Consider the following 17,285-nt stretch of genomic DNA (forward strand, 5'->3'; position numbering starts at 1 on the left):
AGTGCTAAGAAGGAAAAAGGATAGAGTGACGAGGCACTGTTTATTAGGAGGCATCAGAAGGGGCCTCGCTGAGGAAGTGACATTTCATCAGAGACCAGTTTGGATCCCAAGCTCTTAACACTGAGTTATCTGCCAGGAAAAGGACCAGGACTGATTTTACCAGGCAACTTGCTGACATTGCTAAGTTAGGAGTCGATGATCCTTGGTAAACAGCCATCCTTCTCCACTGACAACTCTTTAGGACATTTAAAAAAGTTTAATGGGTCATTGATTTCCTCCATTAGCTAAATCCATGAAGGAAAAGCCAGAGAAACCGCGTGAGACCATGCCTGCCAGGAAAAGGTTTCAGCTATCATGTTCATTTTTTTTATTTTCTAACTAGTCATCACTAAAAGATTCCCAGTCGTCACCATCACATCTCTGGGGTGTACCAGGGCTTGGGTGTTTCCAGGCCAGGCCTTTGCAGGGAATTGGTGAGCTTTATAGATGAAAGCCAAGCCTCAGATAGGCATGGAAGACTGGCACCACGGGTCCCTCCTCCAAACCAAATATCAGGTGCTTGGGACCCGGACAAGAATTCGAGGGAGATTAGACAGACAGAAGAGGAGGAGAGGTGGAGAAGAAAACCATGTAAAGACAGAGACAGAGATTGGAGTGATGCTGCCATAAGCCAAGGAACAATGAGCCATCGAGAACGGAAGGAGGCAAGGAAGGTTCTCTCCCAGAGCCTTGAGAGGTAGTCTGGCCTTGTCAACACCTTGGTTGCAGACTTCTGTCCTCTAGAACTGTTTGAGAAAAATGTCTGTTGTTTTAAGCCACCAGATATGTGGTAATTTGTTACGGCACCCCTAAGAAACTAACACCGCCCCAAACAGCCCAACCTGGACTCTGCTTTAGCCTGCTGCAGCCCCTCCCGCTCTTCCGTCAACATCCTGCACATAGCTTTGGCCTCGCTCGAAGGTCACTCCAGTTGTTGGGTGGCACTCCCTGCAGGCATGAGGTCCACTTGGGCTCGATGGGCATCTGATTTATTTACTTACTTAGCTCAGCCCCCCGGGATAGGAGTGAACCAGGGCTGTTCTCTCTTCCTTCAAGTCGTTCTGTGAGTTCCAGACAAACTAGCGCTCAAATCAATATGGGCAGGAAGAGTACATGAGAGCCTGGAGAACCACTTAAATGGGCTAAGACTTAAATTAGGTAGCTTCCAAATGTGAAGTTCCCAAACTTTTCAGCAGAATGGGCAATTTTTGTTAATTCTCCTTCATGGAATGTTCAGTTTCTAAAGATACTGCCTATCAAACCAATTACATTTATTCAATAAGAATTAATTTCCCTTCCTATTTTCTATGATTTGGAAGTATATAATAATGAGGGCTAATATATTTATTGATCCACTCACTATACTAAGAGCACTATATATACTCAGTCAATCTTCACACCACCCCTATGAGGTGGGTTCTTTTATTAGCCTCATTTTACCAAGGAGGGAACAGAGGTAGAGAAAGGTTAAATATTTTGCCCAAGGTTACCCAGCTAGTGTTTAGTGAAGCTGGAATTTGGGCCCAGAAAGCCTGGCTCCAAAACGAGCATTCCCCCAGAGACCAGGTTAGAATCCTGGCTTCCATATTGTGCAGTGCTATACTGGACAGGTAATTTTGCTTCTCCGCACCTCAGTTTCCTCATCCATAAAATGGGAAGAATAAAAGTGCCTATATTGTAGAGTTACTGTGGAGATTAAGTGAGAATGCGTGCTTAGAATGGCAGGCACAGGCGCCTGCCACAGGCATTCAAGGAATTAATTCAAGCAGTGATATCAGCAGCTGCTCTGGGCAGGCTTGGGATGTGAACAGGGAACAGAAATGATTCTGTCCTTTAGGTTCTTTGACCCCATGCAGTTCACAACTCCATGTAATGTGTCAGGCCCAAGCTGTATAGTTTAAAGTAGAACTTGCAGGAAGGCAATCTGACTAGCCCTTCTCCTGCGTGCTTCCAGGACTATTGGTGAACAATCAGCAGGCGTTGCTGGTGAAAAATACAAATTCTTGGTATCTGAATCCTTTGGAGGTGGACCTAGAAATCTGCATTATTCGATTCACTGATGCACCATGGAATCTGTGCTTCACTGAGTCCAGTCTGAACAGGATTTCGTTGATACTTTGGGAACTATCGTGCCAGGATCTCAGTCTATTCATTCCTGCAGCGCCCCAAATCAGAGACCCTAAGCAGAAATCTTGCATTTCAGTACAAGGATAATACAGAGAGTAGAGATCCTTCCCCAGCAGCGGCCTGGTGAATCAAGAAGCTGCAAGTTTTATGAAAAACGGGCCGACGTCTGGCCAGAGGAGGGAGGCAGGAAATGAAGCATGCTTCCTCCGCCCATACTCCTGCTTGGAGCACTGAGGCCAGGGCCCTGGAGCTGCAGGAAAGATACATGACTACTTCGAGGCCACTCTGTGATTCAACGGGCCTCCTCGAAGTTTGAACTCAAGATCCGCGGGGGCCTTGCAAACCCACGCGCCGTGAGCGGAGCTCCCGAGGTCGCCTAGGCAACGGGCGCGCGCCACGCCCAAGCTCGAAGTCCCGAAGGGAGGAGGGAGCGTGAGCCGCAAGATGTCTCGCGGGGCGGAGGCCACTCTCCCCAGCACCTCCTCCTGGCTCCGCCCCGCGGAAGTGCTGGCCGACGTTCTCGACCGCTGATTGGCCCACCGTTTGCGGGGCGGAGACCGTGGCAGAGCGGTGCGTACTTCCGTTTGCCCGGTGACATGAAGAAGCAGCGGCGGCTAGGGCGGCGGTAGCGGCGGGAGCCGAGGCTTGCAGCGGGACTCCCCGCTGAGAGCGCGACGCGGCCTTGAGCGGCAGACGGCGCAGTAGGCCGAGGGGGAGGCGCGGCAGCCGCCCTGGCCCGTCATGGAGATGGAAAAGGAGTTCGAGCAGATCGACAAAGCCGGGAGCTGGGCGGCCATTTACCAGGTGCGGGAGCGCCCCGGAGTGCGGCAGGCCCTTCGCTTAGGCCGCGTGAACCGTCCCCTCAGACCCCCGGGGCCCGTTCTCCCACTGGGTCCCGCCCTCCGCCTGGGTCCTGCTGCTTGAGGATTCAATCCGACCGCGGCAGAAGCCGGCCCCCTCTTTGTCCCCCGAGTGGGCCTTCGTCTCTCCCGGAATTCGCATTCCCCTTTGATCCCCCACTTACCTCATATCCTCCAGCCCGGTTGACCTCTTAAGCCTGGAGGCCGCCGGTCTGTGCTCTCACCGCCAATCCCTCGCACCCCGACCCCGCCCCTGCCTGTCCACTCTTTGTCCCCTGGGGTTGACAGAACACCCCCCACTACTTCCTTTTCTAGACTGGACCACCTCAGACTCTCTTCCTTTGTCTCCCTAGGGGAAGGGTTACTCCCCCTCCCTCCTTCACACTTCCTTTCCCCTGGTCTCAGTGTGCGTCGAGAGTCCCAAGGATGACAGTCCCCTTCCCCCTTCCTGTTCATTCATTTAATGGATATGAATTGGCGTGCTTTTTCCGTGCTAGGCACCGCTTAGGCGTTGGAAGTGGTGTTTGCTGAACAAGGCAGACAAGACCTTATCCCTCGCGGAGCTTAGAGTCGAAGAGGGCAGTTAGACACACAAGCAGATAATTTCAGATGGTGACAAGGGCTGTAAAATATCGAACAGGGTGGAGAGCAGCGGCGTGGAAGGTGGGCTCCCTCACCGCGGAGAAGGGGATCAGAGCAGATCTGTCAGAGGAAGAGACATTTGCTCTTTGAGCTGAGTGGGGAGCAGCAGCAAGCCATGAAAACATCAGCCTAAAGAGCTTTCCAGTTACACGCGAGACGTATTCACTTGATCGGAGCCAAAATATTATTACCCTTTCAGGCAGGAAACAGGGAGGAAACAGGGTTAACGTTTTTACCTTCTCTAAAATAGCATCTTTCCGGGACGAGCATCTTATCCTTTGGTCATGGCTGAGGTGATTGGGTCCTCCCAGGCCTCATCTCTCGTGGGTTATGGTGGTTCATAAAAGTTAGGAAGGTAAGGTTTCTCAAATATCTCTTAAAAACACGAAGCGGTCTGCTTTTACAAGCAGCTAAATCCTCTAAAGAAAATAAATACGTGCTACTGATTAAATGTCATTGCGGGGGTTGTAAGGATTAACCAAAACCACACTCAGAATTTTAAATAACTGATGTACAGAATAGAGAGATTTTGTTACTTGTGCAAAGGGAGAAGGCAGTTTATTCTGTTTCCAGTTTACAGGCTCAAAAGGCAAATTGTGAGATCCATCAGCTGGTAGTATTAAAATCTATTTTGAGCTCCACTTAAAAAGGAAAAAAGCTTTAAGCAGTTCTTTGGTATGCTTGACTAACAAAGCCTTTTTTTGGCAGGCTTGGTTTCACGTGGATTTTGCATCAAGTTTCTTTGACAGGATCCTTTTAACTTGTACTAGAATGTATATTAGTTTCTGGTAGGCTGATATTTATAACCCCTGTAATCTGTGTAAGTATGATTGAAAAATATATAAAATTTGCATTCCCTGTCTAGTCTGAGTTATTTGAATAAGTACCACTAGTGACTTTGAGAATGTACAGACAGATTTTCTACATCAAATTTGATGCAACAGAGTCTAAAGTGGCTCTAAATGAAAAAATCGTGGGTCAGAAGTGCTGGAGTTGGTTATGGTGTACCCCATCACAAGTAGAGGTGGCCTCCAGAAGGCAGCGGGTAAATCTTTTATGCCAAAACTGACTGCGTTGGCAGCAACAAATTTATATTCTAAAAATTCTGCATTTGATTTCTTACTGTTTTAAGCCCGACCATGGAGCATGTTGTCCTTCAATTAATTTCCATTTGTTCTTAAGTTTCTCTACCATATTCGAATCCTAAGAATCAGTCAAGATTGCTCTATGTTGCGATTACTCCAGCTTTTTAATAGATTGCTATGTACCTGGAGGTGGTTTCTTTTGATCTTAGAGAGTTCTCCACTACAGATTTTCTCACCTGTATTTTTCGTTTCTAAAATTGAAATCAGAAGCTCTCCTTTTGAATTTAAAAGTGGCTCTTTATTGAGTAACTGTGGCATTTTTCAAAACGTAGAGTTCAGATGACCTTGAATCTAAAGTGGCAAAATTTCCAAAGCATGTGTCATTTTACCAGAACCATTTTTTTTTTTGGAATTCAAACAAATGTATTATTGTTGGGAAAAAATGTAGGTTAAATAATTAAAATTTAATTTATAGCATGTCACTTGAGCAGCCTTATACAAAGTCAGTTTGAGCTTGCTCAGGCTGTTGTGATTTTTAGAATACGTTATTTTTGCTTAAAAATTTGTAAACAAGGCAGTGCATTTATTTCTCACTATACTAACTTCTAACTAGAACAAAAAGATGCAAAAACTTGGAAACAATTGGGAAACCAAACAAAGGGTGAAGTAGGCTTTTGAATGCTGAAGAATGTGGTAGTTTAGAAAACAGTGTCAGGCAAAGATTTGGTGCTAGCTCCATCTGCTAAAGTGAGCATAACTGTGTTTTTAATTGTTAATGCTAAGAAATAGCATAGATGCTAATAAGCATTTAGGCCTACAAGAAGTCAGCTTTGATAGCACATGGAGATAGATGGCTTTAAAAATTGTTTTCTATCATTTAAATGATTGCCTGATTTTGAAAAGTGGAAGTATTACTTAGCCTGGAGTTTGAGTTGATCTGACTGTCCAAAAGAGAGAGAACACAGGGAAAAGGGATTGGTTTTTGGAGCTAGAATGAGAGAAGAGAGGCCTCGAATGAATGAAAACAGCTGATAAGCTGCCTTCCATCATATAGTTTAAGGTTGGGGTCAGGTGTTTTGCTTTCTCCCCTCTCTAAATTCTTTGATTCTCTGACACTGTTCACCATTTTTAAGTGTGAATGATTTGATTGTTTCGGATAAAGGAGGTTATGACTGCAGCTTGTGACTTGAAGGCAAGATTTATTCCATGTTAGAGGCAGGCTTTGTAAAACGGTCCACTCTTCCAATTGACATTTGTTTTTATAGCTGCCTTCATTATGAAATATGATCTAATGCCGGTCTAGGTTAAAACCATGTTATAACCATAGTTCACTGAAATTCCTCACTGCTATATACAACTCATGTTGTGAGAGGCCAAGTAGATGGATATTAAACTTTCCCAGTAATGTCTATTTAAATGCCATTCTCTTCAGAGAAAAACTATTTTGTGAAGAGGAGACAGATCTATACACTATGAGTCACTTCAGTTAAAAAAATAAAGACAAACGGAAATGACATGGAGAGACTGAGAAGTTCCAGTCATCTTGAGTGACCCATTAGATCTCCATGTTCTTGTTTAGCCTTGGTTCGAGTAAACTAAATTTAGGTGTCTGATCACCACTTTGGAAATGGTGTAAAGACCTTTGTAATTGTCTGAACTCGTATTAATTTAACTAGGAGCACAAGGACGTATAGTGGAGGGAACTTTTTGCTATCAATATATGTTCGACATCACTGACGTATTTATAGGAATACTTCGGTACTTCTGGAAATATGCAAACACAGGTCAACTCGGGGATGTTGGTAATGCAAATAATTTTCAGTTACCAATTATCTACCATTGGGCTCCATGGCCTCCCACAGCATTTTGCATTTCAGCATGAATAGCTCCCCCAAACCTATAAAAATCCCTGGTATTGAATAATGTAATGGAATATATACTGAATTTCATGATATAGAAATGAATAAAAAATTTCCTGTAGGGGTTTTTCAGACTAAACTGCTGGAATAATGACTGTGCCTTTTTTTCTTTCTTTTTTTTTTTTTTTTTTTTTTTTTTTTTTTTTTTTTTTTTTTTTTTTTTTGGTATTGTCTGTTTTCTAATTTTTTAGATCGTAGAATCCTTCTGGTAATTTTCATTCTATGATGTGCTTTTAATCGCAGGTACTTTTATCTTAAGCCTGTATGTTATTTTGTACACTGGCATTTCTCCCTACAGTGTTTGTGTTACGTCGTTCGGGGCAAGCAACAAGTACTGACAAATAGGCTAGACACGTTTATACTGCCCGTGTTCAGGAAAATGGGAAGTCTCGCCCGGTCATTGTTTCCGAGACAGTGTAGTTTGGTACCGGTCACTCGGTGTGCATGTTTTGAGTACCCGGGAATGCTGGGGACTTCGAAGGAGTTCCTGATTCCCTCCACCACATTTCGTTGATTGGCCACCGTAGCATCCTTTCTACCATCCCAGTGGTCTGGGTTCCCAGATTTTTCCTATAATACCATAGTCATTTCTAGGTTCATGCTGCAGAAATGAGTGAAACCAGTTAAGTATTAATCTGGCCCCTCAGCAGTCTCTCTATATCTCCCACTACCCCGCCGTGCGTATTCCTCACATTATTGCTAGTAATTGTGTTAAAAACAGCCCTGAACCTGTCGCTCCTCTGTTTAAGTCCTTCTGATGCTTTCATAATACCAGTAAGGTCCAAACTCCTCAGCATGGCAGCCGGGTTCCAGCCATCCCCTGCCATGTACTTTCTATTCTTGCCACACTCATCTTCCTCCTTCATTCCTCTGTACCGTGGCTCTGTACTTTGTCTGGCCTGCCTTTCCCACTCACATGGGCCTCCTCGCACTAGACCTTTGCTCTCACCTTGCATTTCCATACAACCTCATCCATGCCGCCTCTGGAGCCCTGCTCTCACGGGAGCGAGCGGTTTCTTTCTATCCCTGTCTGTCTCCTCCAGTCTGAGCTTCGGGAGGTCAGCTCGTCCATCTTGCTCATTCATCTTGGTGTCCCCTGCACCTGGCACAAAGTAAGTGCCTAACAGATGCTGGGATTGTCAGCACTTTGCCAGGCCCCGACAGTGTAAAGACGAACAAGACATGGTTCCCAACTCCCATTCTAGGGGGAGAGAATGATAGAAACAAATAGATTAGCCCTCATTAGCCCCGATAGCAGAGGTCACTCTGGGAGAAAACCACCACGTTGTGGGCCATGGCCTGGCAAGGCAATTTAGTCACCTCCTTGGTGACTCGGAAGAAAGACTCGGATTCTTACATGGTAGAAGTTGATAGTACCAGTTTGTTTCATAGGAATTTTAACAAATTTATACTTGTCCTGAGGCGAACTTAATAGGAAGTTTGGAGGCGATACATCTGTCTCTCTAAGAATTGTTGAATGACTCTGCCCTCATCACTGTTGACTTGTCTTGTCCTCACATGCCTTTTAGAATGATTTTGCATATAGTTGATTTATAAAATGTTTTTTTAATTATGGAGTATAAATAGGGTTCTCCCTAAAGTAACACCCTTACAAGGCTGATTTCTTTCAAGGTGTACGTGGTATATGCTAACATTTTTGGCCTTTGCTCAGACCACCTTTCAGGTCAAGAGAGTTAGTTTCACCTTTTGCTTTTTCTCCAGGCTTAACTCTGAAACTGACTTTGGGCTTCAGTTCCTCCCTTTGTAAAAGTTATCCTGGTCTAAATGATCACCAAGTTCACGTCAAGTAATAAAAGTCTTTAATGTGCTCACAAAGAGAATTTAATCCTCCTGGAGCAATCCTTGTAAACACTGCAGTGGGTACTTAATACTGTTAGTGGGTGTCAGTGGATACAGCCAGGCTCCAGAATTTATGGGAGTTTCGTGGGAGTTATGGGAGTTAAAGACTCAGAAGAATTGAATCTTTTTTTTTTTTCCCAAGAGGTGTTAAACTTTTTTAATAAGTAGGGGGGTCATTCGATTTAGTAATGTGGGAAAATGAGTAGCCCTGACACGGGTTATTTTTTTCTTTTAAGTAGCAATTGGGTGGTTTTTCCTGTAAAAGATAGAGGAACTGATTCTTGAGAATTTACGAAAGAGTCAACCCCAGCTAGGTACATGAAGAGTAGCTGCCCTTTATGTTGTAATTTTTTGAAGAAACCTACATCTGTTCTAAACTTCATTTGCATAGTGTGGTAGTTTACATATTTGCCATGTTTGAGAAGAAAGTACCTAAGTCTCCAGCATTTTAGAAATAATGCTTTACTTTGTGTAAAAGTGGGCTTCATAGTTTCTGGTGGTTGCCCTCCTTTTTCTAGGCAGCTTAACATAATCATGAATCTCTTAGTTATAGTTTGTAAATTTTGAATGTCTGAAAACTGGAAACAAGACCATTTCATGTGGAAGATTTTTTTTTCCCCGAAATAAATAGACAAAAGTTTAGCCCCCCAAATCAGTTGTTCTTTGGGATGTGGCACAAGGCACACTGCAAACAAAATAATAAATACTGATAAATAATTTTCAGTCTTTTTTTAAAAAAAATAGTGACATGATTCTGTTTGCAGTTCTGAGTGCTTATGATTCTACCAAGTAAAATTTTGTGGGTACACCACGCTACTTAGAACTGGTGCTTCGAGAAATTAGTTCTTTAGTTTGGCCTCACAAAGTAAACCTGGGTTCTTAGCAGAGTGATGCTGGAAGGCTGTATTTTCTTTGGAGAATATAGGTATTCTTTACCGCTCTTAATCTAGGGCCATGCCAGGAAATTCTGGATTCTTAGTGAAGCTTAACTGCTGTCGGAGTAAACCTTTGGGCCCAAGTGGTCTTGTACCCTGGGCTCCATTTACTGCAGAAGTTTCTTCCCAAAGACCAAGTGAGGCATGTTTTCTTTTACTGATGAAGAAGGAAAAGCCTCAGCTGTGTTTGTGGCTTTTGTGGGTGAGCAACACCACTTGCAAAGATAAGATGAGCATAGCAAAACTAGGTTTCCAAAATCGTGTTTTAAAAACTTATTAGTGACTAGAGACGGAAAGCTCTTTTCCTTATCTCCGTCACTGTTATGAAATGTCCCCACCCCCTTGTCTTCCTTTCTTCATGGATCTCTTATTGGTGCCTCGCTTCGTTTTGAAGAATCTCATTTAAAACTTGCCATCTAAGTTCCAGCAAACAGCTTAGCTAGTTTTTATTCTGATGAGTACTGATTAACTTGGAGGATGATACACTATTGTGAATTGCTTACAGGAAAGTGAACATCAAGTAATTATCCAAAATTGTTGGAGCTCTCTTAAGAACATGGGCTTACTTAAAAACGTCTGTGGATGAAATCAATTCTGAATATACCTTCACTCAAGAGAACAAATAGGCAAGCTGCATTTAGCATAATACGGTAAATTAGCTTTACATTCCCTGCTGGTTCAACATTTGTCACTGTTATATTTATCCCTTTTAGATTTTGTGCTGCCTCACTATTCACATAGTCAGGGCTTAGTCTGCTCTTCTGCAAGGGGAAAGGCAAAATATGCCTTCATGGGGTCTTAAATATTTACGTGGCTCACTTTTGCACAGAGAGCAGGGGCCTCTAAGAATGCCCCATGCCTCTAAGAAGATACCCTGCAGTTTTTTGGCGGGGGGGAGGGGGCGGGCAGAGTATTTTGTGTTGTGTTTTTTTGTTGACATTGTTTTGCTCTGTAGTTATCCTGATTTGAACTGTATTTTAAGAGCATCTTAGAGGTAAGAGCATTATTGTGCTCTACCAAACACCACCTGCCTGCTGCCAGGGTGTTCAGGGTCGTCTGCAGAGGTGGAGTGAAGCAGAATGGTCCAAGACCAGGAAGTTGCATTAAGCCACATCGGGTTTACATCACAGACATAAGGCCAAATTTCTAGAGCAACCCCTAGTATGGCCACACCTAAGCATCAGCTGGTCCACGTCTCCCTTGAATATTTCTTGAGAATCCACATCCTGTGATGCTTGGTTTTAATAGGTCCTTTAGGTACCTATCGTGGTACTATTTCTAAGTACGTTTCAGTATTTCTGATGTGCTACTGACAGTTTTTTTTGACATACCCTAGGAATATTAGCATCATTTGCAGTATTTTATTTTATCTGTTTTCTTCACAACTAACTACCTAGGTCTGCTACTTTCCCTTATTTTTCTACCTGCTAATAAGAATGCTTTTGAGAGTTATATTAACAATATCCAAGAGCCTAACTGGCAGTTGGTAGGTGATTTCCTCATCTTAAGCACTTATTTCTATCCTTTTAAAAGTTCGAATTTCCCCCAGAAAAAAACTTAACAAAATGTAGTTACCCTGCAGAGAGGATCACTCTAAAAGTAGTTGAAGTTTAGCAAACATAGTACCTTTTTTTTTTTTTCATGAATGCACATTTGTCAACTAAGCTTCCTTTTGCAACTTGTTCCACTACTTGATGACGACAAGCTTTTGTGTTTCCCAACAGACTTTGTTCACTGGAAGATGTTGCTTTTGAAATAAATGGCTCTAGGAGATGGGCGCAAGCTTAGGTTTGAAGTGGGAGTCTGGTATGTCCCTAGTGCTCGGGTGTGAAACGCAGCTGGAGATGGGTGTGGTCCATCATCTGAAATTTCCTATCTTCAGTTTGAGGAGGTGGTTACCGTCTAACCACTTTAGAACTGCACGGTATGTGCTGTTTTATTTACAGGGCAAGATTTAGCTCTAATGGTTTCCCTTGTACTTGCCTCCAAATTAATAAAATGTCATTTTTTGGTAATGTTACATGCCAGCTCCGTTTCAGAAGGAAGTAAGGATACAGCTGAAGTTAAAGGATTAAATTGGCATCACATTTTTAGTTTTATAAATGCCTTTAGTGTTTGATTTTTGTAGGTTGATCATAAGGAAGTGATAAGTATGTTAGGTTATTTGTGGTTTGAGCTAATTTTAGTCTCTTATTCACAGCTTGCTTTATATCCTTTGACATTAAAACACGCTTTCTAGAAAGACAAATTTCGAATGTAGGACACAATCTATATTCTACATTTGGCTACATTTCAGAAAATACTTCTCAGTGCTCTGGAAGTTGGACAGTTTGAAGCATACGTTTGGAGCATAGTAACATTATTTGAAAATCATTGATTCCTTTGCTTAATGACTCTACTTTCCCAGCAAATAAAGTAGATTCTTTCATAGAGGCTTGGAACAAAAGGGCCATAGCTGATATTAGAGGATTTTTAAAAGATTCTGACCCACCCTGAGATGTATCAGAGCAAGGCTCTGATTGGCTGTGGATAGGGAAGTGTCCCGGCCCTGTGTCTACAGTTGACAGAGCCTTTTGCTCCTAAAGGCTGGGCTTTGTACCTGTCTCCATTACTGGTTACTGGTTTCACACGGAGCGGTTTTGTTTCAAAGCATCAGTTCAGGGCTGCCCTGTTACCCTTAACCAACCATCTTGAACTTACATGTCTCCAGGGACTTGTGAGGTAATGGAAAAAGAGTACTGGGTTTGGGTTCTGAGTCTGCCTTTGACTCTTGGGGAAGGAGTTACATACAGGATCCCTAAAATGGGGTGATTGGACCAGATAGCCTTAACAGCACGACTTGAATCTAACATTGTACAGTGACCTGGTCACATGAGGAGCCAGGAAGTTGGGGCTGCACATCCTGTTCACATTGGATTCGGTAGCCTTGTGTGCTCTGTGACCCCCCTTATCTAAAAGTGGGATAGAACTTTAAAATTTTATATTAACTCAAAACTTTAAAAATCCATTTTTATGCCCTTAAAAAAATAATAGAATGTCCTATGAAGGCATAAGTCAAATTATTTTATAAAATTGCCAAATGCCAATTGGTGAATGCAGTTTCCTTTGAAATTTTTCTCATATCTAAAGAGGATTTTTAGGTTTCGTAATTGGACTAAAATCTTTCATTCAAGGAAGAAATGCACAGTTCTGATCCCTGTTCTACCCTCATTCATAATAAAACCCAATAATAGCTCACATTTATTGAATTCTGTTATGTGCCCCAGGCACTGTGCAAAGTGCTTTGCTTGCAGTAGCATTTTTTATACACCATAAATTGGTCTTTAATAGCAGGAAATGATTTAGAAGGACAATTGGGTGTCAGAGCTGGGATGTTCTTCTCTGCCCGAGGTCCCCCATGTCCTGAAGCCAGCTTTACATGCTCACTGTGATACAAAGAGGGACAAGGAGTTGTGCTAAACCTTCCTGATTTATTAGGACAAAGGAAGAGATCATTTGTAGATTTTGACTTTTGCCCAGTTTTCTGACTTCTTACCTAGATGTCACAAATTGGCCACCCTCCGTCATATTTTGCTTGGTCCACACAGTGTTTTTAAAATAGAGGAGCTTAAATGTTGGCCATTGTTTATAAATCAAGAGAAACCACATACAAATCTGGATTTCTGTCTTCTCTTAAAATCCTGTAAACCTGGGCCACCCTGGCAGTGGTCTGCTGAGTTGGGGGACACTTGCTTCTGCTGGACAGACACATGTGTTCTGTAGTTTACTACAGCTCCGTGGCGGGTCACACTGTCCTCAATTATGTGTGTTACCCGGCCCTTGGACGCACTTGAGTTTGCAACCTCTACTCCAGGCTGGGTTTTTTCCTTGGAGTTTGATGTTAACGTTATAATTAAGATAATTTTACAAAGGTGTTTACCCTGTAAGTAGTTAGTGTACTATCATTTGATAAAGTTAAAGCAAGGGAAGACTAGCTAGAGTTAAAGGTTTTGTGGCTACTGTGAAAATGCCTGAGAGAGCGCCCTTGACATTAAAATTCAGGATCAAATCATTAGCCAGACGCTTCTTTCCTCCCTTCCCTTCCCCTTCTCTTTTCATCCTTAGCCCCCTTCTGCTGTCTTGAGGAAGCTGGAAGCTGCCACCATTTTTTTTCCGCCTTGGGCAATTGACTGTGACTGTATTTTTGTCCCATGTCCAGTTATTTCCACGAACTCTTTTTGATGACCAACTTGGAAATTGAATTGGATGGTCCCTATGGGAATTGATTAAAAAAAAAAAGAATGCCTTACCCAAATATGCTTACACTGAAAAATCATCTAAGAAGCAGTGTTTTTAATGACTTGCTTTGTGATTGGGGAGACCATTTGTCAAGTGTCTGAGCTCACGATTGCATTGTTTTTCCACCTTATCCTCTATCAAGAGATGAAGTTAATGACAGCCGTGACAAAAGTAAATATCTAGGTACAAAGAACACGTGTTGCTTTAGCAATACAGTACATATTGTAGGACATGCTTTTTCTTCGATCCTTCTTGAACATCTGTTACTCTGTAGAGGTATGTTGTATATGACAAGTTAGAACAAGCAGTAGGTGAGGAAGATACTTTACCATTATAAAATAATTAAGGTCTTTGTTCCTAATTGTGTACCTTTTCCGCCAAAGCTGAATCCCAAAAGGACAAAACCAGCTCAGTGTTCTAGTACTCCTGAATCATGTGACATGATGGCACAGCCACTTTATACATTTTTATATATATGAAATTAAAATCGGTAACTGATGACCAGTTTCGCCATGAAGCTTTTCATCCATCGTTCATTTCACTTCTGCTCTAGATCGTAAGCTCCTTGCAGGCAGAGTCCCTTCTATCAGTTATTCAGCAAATACGTGAGCAGGTACTAGGTGCCAGGCTCTGTGCTAGGGAGTGAGCATAAGTGCTGAGCAAGATTTGGTCCTTGTTCTTAAGAAGCTTAATCGTCTAGTCAGGAAAGGGGCTGAATAGATGCGTAGCCTAGGCCCAGGTATTGTGGGGACACTCAAGAAGAGGTGGCTGATTGGGATTGGGAGCAGGAAAAACAGATAGTCTATGAAAGTAATGTCTAAGTGAAGATTCCAGAGGCAAGCAGGTATGAGCCCCGTATAGTCTCTGGACCCCTAATGGGGCTTGCACCTCTTGGCCTTTCTGCATTCAAAGTGTTTCATTTCTTAAGCTTGAAAGCATAGGAGCATATTTAATTTTCTTCCTCTTCAGTCTCAATCCTCCTGCTCCCATCCTCCACACACAATTCATAAGCATGTCTCTCTCAGTATATACATTTTTCCCCTCTCCCTTCTTTTCTATTTCTTCTGCCATTACTTCTCACCTTGACTGTGATAATGACCTCTGAACCCTTCTAACAGGGTATGGACGTAGTGGAAATTACATTGTGGCATTGACCTCACACCACCGTGTAGTGAAGTCATCTATGTAGGTGTCTTCCCCAGGAAGGTGTTTGTGTCCTCATCAGTTTTTGTAGCCCTAGAGTACCAACCACAGTGCGTTGCACTTAGTAGGCGGGTCATTGCAAGGAACTGATAACTTTTGGGTAAAGAGTTTTGTTTTTCTTATCCAAGAATATGTGCAGATACTCTTTAGTCTGCACAAAAGCAGAATTATATTTTAATACGTAAAATATTTTTTAAAGAATCTTTAAATATAAGCCTGACTCACTAAGAATAAATTGAAAATATGTGGTTGGCCCCCTGATTTGCAGCTGACACTGAGAATAAAGGTCTATTTATTCATCGTGAATTTTAAAGGATATTTTTAATGATATTGGCTGGAATATCCCTTTATGTGGTCTGTTTATCAGCAGTGTTTGGTACACAGATGGCTTTATTTGAATGGTTCTTTCAAGTCAGGTACCTTGTAAAATAAGTTTACTGATAATTATTCTACTTTTAAATGGCTAAGTGATAGTCTTTAATTTTTTAGGCATTTTAACATTTTGAATATCTTTACAAATTCTACGACTTTATGATTGCTTCAATTTAAATGCAGAATTATCACCTTGAGAATTCTGAATGATTTACTGATAGTTTCCTGTTTTCCATTCACATATTTACTAACTTCTTTTCTTGCCATATAGAAGCAGTCAGGGTTAGATATCTGCAAATCAATGAAGTTGTGGAAATGTCTTTTTTTTTTTCTTTATTCTAATTCTAGCTATGAAGATTATGTATAGAAATAGTCCTGGATTCAATTTTTTAGAAAGTAATTGCTGATTACTAGTCATTAAAGATTTGAAAAGGGGAGAGTTTTCGTTGCCAATGGATGACAAAATAGAATAAAAGAAGCTTTGACTATTTTCCTTTTAATGGTGGGGGGAATGATTAATTGTGAGGTTTTTTCCTCCTTCTAGTTTTATATTGGAGTCATTTACATGTCACTGAGTGGGTACGATAGAACATACAGAGCTGAAGGAGATGTGCGGAGTAGAAAGACAGTGACCCACAAGGCTCTCAACAGAATCGCTGAAATATAGCCATTAAATGGTCACAATATTGCAGGGGGAAGCAATCGTTTTTAAGATGGGGGCGGTGAATAAGAAAAAATTATTAAAAGGCATCCTTTTTAGAAGTCCAAACTCTGGATAAGATCCCCAGTTCATTGATTATGCTTCGTCTTCAGAGTTGCTGAGGACAGTGAAAACACTTCGGGTTGAGTTTTCTGCTGCATCCAGATTTCCGGCCGCTTCTTTCCTGACCCTGCGTCCTCATTTCCCACTATTATTCAGCTGAGACCATGGTCAGTCACTCGAAATGCTGCCTGTCCAACACTCCTGGCCCTTTTGCCCATCTTCTTGCCATCAGTATACTTGACTCGCTGTAGCTCTGGACCAGGCCAGCCACCCGCTTTTCTCTCCCCTGGCTCAGGCTCTAGAGTGCTGCTAGAGGAAAGCTCCCCATCTTGCAGTTTGAGCCCCTGGAAATCCAGTCTTTAACCTCGAATCTGTCTCCCTCAGCTCTGGCCCTCAGATCTAAAGCTTATCTGCCATCCTTTCGACCTCATTTCTTGCAAGGAAAAGGGAGCCGTTCTGGTCTAAGGCAGCCCCTATATCTGTGCTTCTGACATTCCCCGCCCCCCGCGCCCCTGCCAAATTCCCAAATTCACCTACTCAGGCACAGAGACACAGAGACTCTTTTCGTTATGTATCTTAAGCCCTCCCTTTCTGTTACCAGTTTACTTGGACCATTTAAACATCCTCAGGCCTCCTCCAGCTACGACTCTCCCTGCAGCCACTACCATATTGTTTCGTTCTCCAGTCAAAATGTTGGGAATAATTAGGTCACTGTGTCCATTGTTTACCTTCCAGTCACTTCTCACCCAGAGAAGTTAGGCTCCACCCTACCAAGCCACTAAAAACAATTCTTGACTGGTCACTATTAGCTTCCTTGTTGCTAATCCAGTGGATAGTTTGCATCCCTAACATAGCACCATTCAACATGGTTGACCTCTGTTTGCTTCTTGAATGTTCCCTAATTCTGGTTTCTATAACTCTCTCTTTCTCCTGTTTTCTTCCTTTTATATCTCCTCTTTCTCTGGTTAGTCCTAACTCTCACTCTCGGGCTGCTTCTCTGCCCCTCTGCTGGGGGAGCTCCTCGGGGGCCTCCCCACGCTGTTCCTGTCACCTGACCCTTGGTCCTCCCTCAGCAGTCTCCTTCACTCACCCAGGAAGTAGTAATGGCCCTTGAATTCAGGGCGTGTGCATACGTATTCCTGCTCCCCCAGTACAGCTTCTAGTTCCTGAAATGATGATGCTTTCTGTCTCTCACAGAGCCT

At 42.6% G+C, this 17,285-nt stretch overlaps 1 protein-coding gene across 4 annotated transcripts in view; it reads left to right on the forward strand.

Moving 5' to 3' along the window:
* Positions 1 to 2,739: 2,739 nt before the first annotated feature.
* PTPN1 (protein tyrosine phosphatase non-receptor type 1) overlaps positions 2,740 to 17,285 on the forward strand; it is a 58,043-nt gene continuing 43,497 nt past the window's right edge. Inside the window, exon 1 of one of the 4 annotated variants that reach the window (XM_039864605.1) lies at positions 2,740 to 2,970. In XM_039864605.1, the coding sequence (XP_039720539.1) occupies positions 2,908 to 2,970 (63 nt within the window). In that variant the 5' untranslated portion in view covers positions 2,740 to 2,907. The remainder of the gene's footprint in view (positions 2,971 to 17,285) is intronic. The other 3 variants (XM_039864603.1, XM_039864602.1, XM_039864601.1) reach the window with 3 other exon arrangements.

The sequence above is a fragment of the Pteropus medius genome, unplaced genomic scaffold (assembly GCF_902729225.1).
Source record: "Pteropus medius unplaced genomic scaffold, Ma_sr-lr_union100, whole genome shotgun sequence".
Lineage (NCBI taxonomy): Eukaryota > Metazoa > Chordata > Mammalia > Chiroptera > Pteropodidae > Pteropus > Pteropus medius.